Below are 8539 nucleotides of genomic sequence, written 5' to 3'. Positions count from 1 at the left end.
TCCCACTCTACAGAAAAAAACCCTGCAACTTTAAATCAATGTTATAAAATAAAATTAATGGTAATTGTTTTAGCATTTCATTTTTGTTGTTGTTTTTGGTCTATTTTGATTTATTTTCAATAATTCAATTTTTTAGTGTTATTTAAACAATAATCCCTGTTTATATATTAGTCTAATCATCCCTTTTTGATGATGTCTGGTCTCATACTCCGATACAAGAAAGAAACTGCATGTAATGTTGGCGTATTAGGCAGGCTCCCATTGTGTCTGTCTAATTATGAATTGAAACATGTATTTCTGGGATTTATGGTTAAAGAAATGATCACTTAATGTTCACTTCAATCTTATGATCACTTAATTTTCAATCTATCGATTTCTAACTCTCCACACAGATATATATGGCAAGCCGTTTTAACACACACACACATATATAGATCTATATATATACAGATATATCTAAATATATCTGTATATATATAGAGATCTCTATATATACAGATATAGATAGATCTCTATATATATGTACCATAAGTTATAGTTCCCATAAGCTTCCATACAAAGATATGGAAGCTTATTTCCCAGCCCACCATGTGTCATGTGACCAGAATCACATGACACTGACCGCCTTGTCATCGGCGGTCAAACGAGTCTTTCATGACCCGACATTTCTCTTGAACCATGCATAGCTTGTGTCATGTCCTCAACCTCCAACGCCTTGCCGGAGTCGACACTCAGCTAAACTCCTCTCCAAAGGAATCACACAGACTGGAGCGTTTGCGTTGAGTCTTTAATGAAGCCAGTTGGAGTAGGTGTAAAACGACAGTGCTTTCTAGGACCAACTGTATAACAGTAGCCGTGTTACTGCGAAAACCCATGCGTTGCGTTGTCCTGACCTGTCGGCTTTCTAATGACATCATTAACGCTCGACTCTTAAAGTGATGTACATAAATTTCACCACTAGATGGCGACATTGAACGCTTAAATCTTATAACTTGTAGAATGTCAACTGACATAACATCACACTCCCCGTCTGAACTACGAAGTTCACATAACACAAAAATGCACAACCTTACACTTGCGAAGCAATAAGCAAAACCACATCACATGCGGGTCTTAAGAACAGCTTAATACCATCTACCTTCGGTACTTTAATTTGAACTTTCCGAACAAGTCCATCTTTACTGGGGAACACCTCAGTAATGATGCCCATAGGCCAGACATTACGTTTCACCGCATTGTCTCTTAGGAGCACAACATCTCCTGGTTTCAAACTTCTGTGCTCAGATGTCCACTTCTTGCGAGGTTGCAGAGTAGATAAATACTGCTTGCGCCATCTGTCCCAGAAGGTGTCAGACAGACTTTGCACCCTGCGCCATTGCTGTCGGGACAAGTCCTTGTCCTCCAAGTCTCTCACAGGAGCTGGACAAGGTTCCACTTTCTGCGTCAACAAAGTGGCAGGTGTAAGGATGAATGGATCCATAGGATCGTAGGAGACAGGAATCAACGGTCTGTTGTTGACGATAGCTGCGACCTCTGCCATGAAGGTCACGAGCACCTCGTGCGTGAGTTTGGAAGTTCCCATCTGAAGGAACATTGAGTCCAAAATGCGGCGTGTGACACCAATCATCCGTTCCCACACTCCGCCCATGTGAGAAGAATGAGGGCTGTTGAAGGTCCAAGTGCAGTCGTGATCTGAAAGAAATCCCTGCACAGATGTTTCATCAATATTTGAGGGAATTCCTAGGACTTTTGAAGCCCCGATAAAGTTAGTTCCCCTGTCAGAGCGGATGTGCTTCACTGGTCCTCTGATGGCCAGGAATCTTCTCAATCCGTTTATGAAACTGGAGGTATCCAAGGATTCAATGACCTCGATATGGATAGCTCTGACACTTAAACATGTGAACAAAATAGCCCACCTCTTGCTCTCCGCATGACCTCCTCTTGTCCGTCGGGCAGATACAGACCATGGACCAAAGACATCTAGGCCGATATTAGAGAACGGTGGTTCCGTGCTGAGTCTGTCAGCCGGGAGATCTGCCATCTTTTGAACTTCACACTTTCCTCTGAGCCTTTTGCATGTGACACATTCAAAGATGAGTTTACTCACGCATCGTTTGCCACCCAGGATCCAAAAGCCTGCAGATCTGATAGCTCCTTCCGTGAAGTGCCTCCCTTGATGTTGAGATTCTGCATGGTAGTGACGAACTATCAGGGTGGTGACATGATGACGTCCAGGTAGAATTACTGGTCTTTTCTCTGCAGATCCTAAGTTCGCTTCCTGAAGACGACCTCCGACCCTTAGAACTCCCTTGCAGTCAATGAAAGGATCCAACGACCACAACAGGCTGCTCTTTGGAATGCATTGATTAGCAGCAATCAATTCCAGCTCTGCTCCAAAGACTTCCTGCTGAACAGATCTGAGAATTATTGTAGTACTGTCTTTGAGAATGTCCACTGACAAGTGTGGTGAGCACAAATGCCAGCCTTTACACTCCATTGAAAGGTCGTCTCGTCTCTTTTTGAAGCACTGAGTGATGTGAATCAATCCTCCAACTGTTCTAACAACTGTTCTCCAACAAGAAAATCGCTCAAAACGATGAGAGCCGAGATGCTGAGACACTACTGTTGTTAGAGTTGTCACTTTCTTTATGTCTGGATCGTATTCTGGATCCAAAAGCTCATATGTTTGCTCTACAACTGATGAGACTTCCATGTTTGGATAGAAGGGCTGGACCAGTGAACCATATTGTGTTTCTCAACAGTTCTGCTGGAACAGGTCGTGTAGCAATGTCTGCAGGGTTGTGCTCTGTGTGCACATATTGCCATTGCTGAGGCCGTGTGCTGCGTCTGATTCTCTGGACACGATTGTGAACAAATACATGAAATCTTCTTTTTTCATTGTAAATGTACCCCAGGACAACTTTACTGTCTGTGTAAAAGGTAACTGATGTGAACTGAATGTCAATTTCTGAGACAATAACCTCATACAAATGCACTGCCATGACTGCGGCACAAAGCTCTAGTCTAGGTATGGTATAGCCAGGCCTTGGTGCAAGTCTGACTTTACTTGCTATCAAGCCAGTGTGACATTTTCCATGCCCATCCACAGTCTTTAAATATGCAACTGCTGCCACTGCTCTTTCAGAGGCTCTGAGAACACACAAAGTTCTTTGTGCTTTGCAGCAGATGGTGGTACATGTGTGTAAGATCTAGGGATCTTAAAATGCTGCAACTCTTTAAGAGTGCTTCTCCAACTCTCCCACTGCTTCTCCTTCTCTGGAGGAAGAGGCGCATCCCAGTCTGGGGAGTCTGTGGTGAGTTCTCGAAGAAGTGCTTTGCCCTGAATGTGATTGGAGACACCAATCCAAGTGGGTCGTACAAACTATTTACAGTGGAGAGGACTCCACGCCGAGTGAATGCTTTTCTCTCCTCCTGAACTTGGTAAGTGAAACTGTCTGAATCCAAGTCCCACAGCAATCCTAAACTGCGCTGCATAGGCAGGTTGCCTGAATCTAGATCCAGGTCTTTCAGATTGGTAGCATGATCCTCACCAGGAAAAGCTTCCATTACACTTTTACTGTTAGATGCCAGCTTATGTAGCCTTAGATTAGAACAAGCTAACATGTCTTTTGTTCTTTTTAGCAGGCTGATGGCATCCTCTGACGAAGGAAGGGATTTTAGGCCATCATCCATATAGAAATCGCGGACGACAAACTGTTTAGCGTCCTCACCAAACTCTTTTTGGCCAGCTTCTGCTGCCCTCCTAAGGCAGTAAATAGCTACTGCAGGGGAAGGGCTGTTTCCAAAAACATGCACCTTCATGCGGTAATCTATTATCTCTCCTTCCGGCTCATTGTTCTTAAACCAGAGAAACCGGAGGAAATTGCGATCTGCTGGTTTCACTGTGAAACAATAAAACATTTGCTCTATGTCTACTGAAAAGGCTATTGGTTCCTTCCTGAACCTCAGAAGGACTCCATTGAGGCTATTATTGAGATCAGGCCCTGTTAAGAGTACCTGATTCAAAGAAAGTCCGTTATGTTGTGCACTAGAATCAAAGACAACTCTGATCTGAGATGGTTTTTTAGGATGAAAAACCCCAAATGAAGGTAAATACCAATGCTCCTCCCCTGGTCCCAGAGGGGGTGCCTCTTCTGCGTGCCCGTTTCTGAAGATCCTTTCCATGAAGTCGAAGAACTGCTGTTTCATCTCCGGCTTTCTCCTGAAGTTTTGCTGCAGTGAGTGAAGTCTCTGAAGTGCCTGTGAGCGGTTCTCTGGAAGCTGTGGTCGCCATGTCCTGAAAGGAAGAGGAGCGACCCAGTTGTTCTTTTCATCCTGATGTACTTCTTTGTCCATCATTGTCAGGAATTGAATGTCCTCTATTGAAGGAGCGTCCAAATCATCCGTCTTTGTTTGGAGAAAGACATCCGCATCCAGACCTTCACTACTGCTGATGAAGCCTGTGTTGAAAGATGAAGTTGAGAAGGGGGGGTCATCAACAGAATCTCTCTTTAACTGTGTAACTCCTTGGACACGGCTCAAATAGAGAGGGCCGTCCAGTTTTTAAGATGTTGGTGTAACAGGAGGTCACAGCAGATGGCTTATGAACATCTCCTAAACATACATCACCAACAATCACCCATCCCAAGTCCAGTTTTTGGGCATATGGTGCATTGTGTGGGCCATTCACTTGTTTCCTAGCTTTGTGCACTCTAAGAATGTCTCTGCCTAATAAGAGTACAATAGGAGTTTGCTCCTCGAGCTCAGGAATGTACTTTGCAAGGTGTTTCAAATGGCTGTGGTTTAATGCCACTTCTGGTGTCGGGATTTCCGACCGATTATTCGGGATCTCGTTGCACTCGATCAACGTTGGTAAAGCGAGCTGAATGCTGCCATCGTTCGCCTCGATCATGAAGCCACAAGCCTGTCTGCCTTGCGTTTCCATAGTTCCTGCACACGTTTTAAGGAAATACGGTGTGGCTGTCCCTGTTATGTTGAACATATCAAAGAATTCAGTCCGTGCAAGTGATCTATTGCTTTGATCATCCAATATTGCATACACCTTCACTGCAGCACCTGGACGACCATCTGGATATACTTTCACCAGACTTATTTTAGAGCAGGAGCGTCCTGAGATTTCCTTGCCACAGATTTTGGTGCAAGTCGTGGAGACGGCTTCTTCCTTTTTCTCACTTGTTCCTCCTCCCCGCCGTTCTCTGATATCCGAGAATCTGGGGTGTTTACCCACGGTGAAGGTCCTGGGTGTAGAGCTGAGACATGTGTTACACTTCCACACTCTGTACAGACTGTTTCTTCTTCACAGTTTCTTGCCAGATGTACAGCTTTACAACATTTGTAGCATATTCCATATTCTTGAGAATTGCCTTTCTTTCTTCAATGAGCATTCCTCTGAAGGTTCTACACTTCGAGAGAGGATGAGGTTTGTTGTGTAGCACACAATGTTTGGCTGGATCATCTGTTATGATGGGTCTGCTTGCAGATTGCATACTGGTTTGAACAGAGCCACATTGCTGTCCAGGTAACTTCTTAGTGAAAACCCCTGTCTTCATTACAGCAAGAGGTTTATGACTATCAGCTCTTAAGGCTTGCCTATGGTGCTCAGCTGAATCATTATTCGAAGTCGTTGGCATAAAACAGGGATCAGTTCTCATCTTTGCTTGGTTACAAACAAAGTTCACAAAGAATCTGAATGGAGGGTAGAGAACCCTGTGTTCCTGCTTATACTGAAAGCCTGATGTTAGCCATTTTTCTTGCAAATAGAATGGCAACTTCTGTACAATAGGATTAATTCCACGTGGCGTGTCTAGATAACTCAAACCTAGTAGATCACCGTCCACCTTAGCTGCTTCTATTTCCATTAACAAATCGCCAAGTTCTCTTAGTTTGCGGTGGTCTTTATTAGAGATCTTTGGAAAACTTTCCAACCTTTTGAACAAGGAACTCTCCACCACCTCTGAAACCCCGTAACATTCGTTTAGTCTATCCCAAACTGCCCTGAGGCCGTACTCAGGATAATTCACATGCACCGTTCTTAAACGTCGAGCATGTTCTGCTGAGTCTTTCCCTAACCATTTGACTAAAAGGTCAAGCTGTTCATTAGCTGAGAGGTTTAAATCTCTGATTACACTCAAAAAGGATGCTCTCCAGGCTCTAAAGCACTCAGGACGATCATTAAACTGTGTGAGTCCTGTGGAGACTAACTCCCGTCTTGCCATGAATCTGACAAGGTCAGACATGCATTTACTTACATCCCCATGACTCATTTGCGAACCGTCGTTGGGATAGCATGCGTTTTGTGGCAAAGGCAAATGATCATTTCTGTCTCTATAGTCTGTTCTACAGAAGGGAATGTCCGTTGGATTATCCCAAGAACCTGTGTTTTGCTCCATTTTTGGCATACTTTTTCATTTAATCTTGTCTGTAGCGTGAAATGGTGATTGGACCCCACTGTCTTAGTAGGATTCTGAGCCTGCATCATTATGGCAGGTTCTGGTCTTGGCTGAACTGGCAACGCCATTACTGATGCAGAGGTTCTTTGCTCCAAGTTAAATGTAGGCCCATGTTGGGTTGCTCTCTCAACATAGTCTTTTGTGCGTGAATCTGGGTCCTCATTTGGGACATCTATTTCACTGAAGGTCTCACTATGCTGTCCCACAGCTAATTCTAAGACTTCGGCTTTAGCTTCTGCGGCTGCAGCTCTTTTCTGCGAGCGCACCTTTTCCAAGGAAGCCTCTAAATGTGTTTTCTGAAGCTGTGTTGAAGCCTCTAGCTCTGCTTGTTGTAACCTCAGTTTAATTTCTTTCTCGACGAATGCTGCTTCAGCTTTAGCTGCTTCGGCTTCTGCACGTGCCAACGCTACTGCTACTTTGCTAGCTTCCGAACTCGTAGACTGATTAGAGGAGCCTGAGATGCGTGATCTTGTTTTAACAGATCCTGATATGGAGCTTTTTCTTGACATGATGTAGGCTGAAGCGTGTTGCTTACTCTTTTGCTGAGCTGGATTTTCTCCGTTGATTAATTCGTTTACTTTTCACCGTTGAAGCTGGACCGCCAGAAAGTGTCGTTTTACTGTCATGTCCTCAACCTCCAACGCCTTGCCGGAGTCGACACTCAGCTAAACTCCTCTCCAAAGGAATCACACAGACTGGAGCGTTTGCGTTGAGTCTTTAATGAAGCCAGTTGGAGTAGGTGTAAAACGACAGTGCTTTCTAGGACCAACTGTATAACAGTAGCCGTGTTACTGCGAAAACCCATGCGTTGCGTTGTCCTGACCTGTCGGCTTTCTAATGACATCATTAACGCTCGACTCTTAAAGTGATGTACATAAATTTCACCACTAGATGGCGACATTGAACGCTTAAATCTTATAACTTGTAGAATGTCAACTGACATAACATCACAGCTTGTAAACTGAAGAAAGGATCAACCAATCTTAAAGCCCATTAAGTCTCTAATGGGCTTTGTGTTTGCAAGCATTTACTGCAAGGCAAGAGAAGTGATTTGTGACCAAATGATCACAGATGCCCAACATTCAAAGGCTCTGCTTCTGCTGGTCATAAACGTCAATCTATGACGTCAGATTCGGAGTTTGAATGCGACAGAGAAGTGTCACGTGACCAATGACCAGCTAAGCCAATCAGGTATTGGTGACGTATTGGTCACGTGATCTTCCTGCGGCAAACTCGAAGCCGAATCAAACGTCATAGATTGACGTAAAAGTCCTGTAGCCGCTCCGCCATCATTTAGTCATTAATTATTTTCTTAACCATCAAATATAAATTATATATGAAATATATGTAAATTATAAATATATATCTATATGAAAATATAAATATGTTGATATAGATATAGATATCTATTTCTCTATAGGTATCTATATATAATTTATATTTGATAGGTATTGTCCACATTATCTGCAAAAGAACATGATTTGTGATTACATTATCAAGACGTCAATCTATGACATTTGATTCGGGCTTCGAGTTTGCCTCAGGAAGATCACGTGACCAATACGTGACCAATACGTCACCGATACCTGATTGGCTTAGCTTGCCAAATTATGGCAAGCCGTTTTAACATAAATTCGGTTTTGCCTGACTATCTATCTCCAATTACATTCTGACTAGTCAAATGACGTCAGATTTACCATTGATTTGTATGGGGACTTCAATTCAAGATATCTACAATGAATTACTGACTATGTGAAATACACATTTCAGATATCTACAATTAAATTATGACTAGTCAAAATTATAATTCAAGATATCTCTAATTAGTCCATAATTCAAGATATCTTAAATGTATTTTTGGATAGGAGAAATGTAGTTTTGACTAGTGGAAATTAAATTATAGATATCTTAAAAGCAAATAATGACTAGACAAAACTAAATTAGAGATATCTAGAATTATAATTTTGACTAGTCAAAATTCCTTTTACGATATCTCTAAATGAATTAGAGATATCTTGAATTACTCAACTTTCTATTTAAGATATCTTAAATCAACATCCTGACGAGTC

General features: G+C 42.7%; 1 protein-coding gene across 1 annotated transcript; it reads right to left on the bottom strand.

Annotated features, from left to right (window-relative positions):
* Positions 1-1069: 1069 nt before the first annotated feature.
* On the bottom strand, positions 1070-2602 carry LOC129379188 (uncharacterized). Its single transcript, XM_055059838.1, has one exon. The coding sequence runs from the start codon at positions 2495-2497 to the stop codon at positions 1070-1072; it is 1428 nt and encodes a 475-aa protein (XP_054915813.1). The 5' UTR covers positions 2498-2602.
* Between the last annotated feature and the right edge of the window lie 5937 nt (positions 2603-8539).

This window comes from Poeciliopsis prolifica, unplaced genomic scaffold (genome assembly GCF_027474105.1).
Source record: "Poeciliopsis prolifica strain line A6 unplaced genomic scaffold, Auburn_PproV2 SCAFFOLD056, whole genome shotgun sequence".
NCBI classification, from domain to species: Eukaryota; Metazoa; Chordata; class Actinopteri; order Cyprinodontiformes; family Poeciliidae; genus Poeciliopsis; species Poeciliopsis prolifica.
The sequence above is the reverse complement of the archived record's forward strand: the minus strand, read 5'-3'. Positions and strand labels throughout refer to the sequence as shown.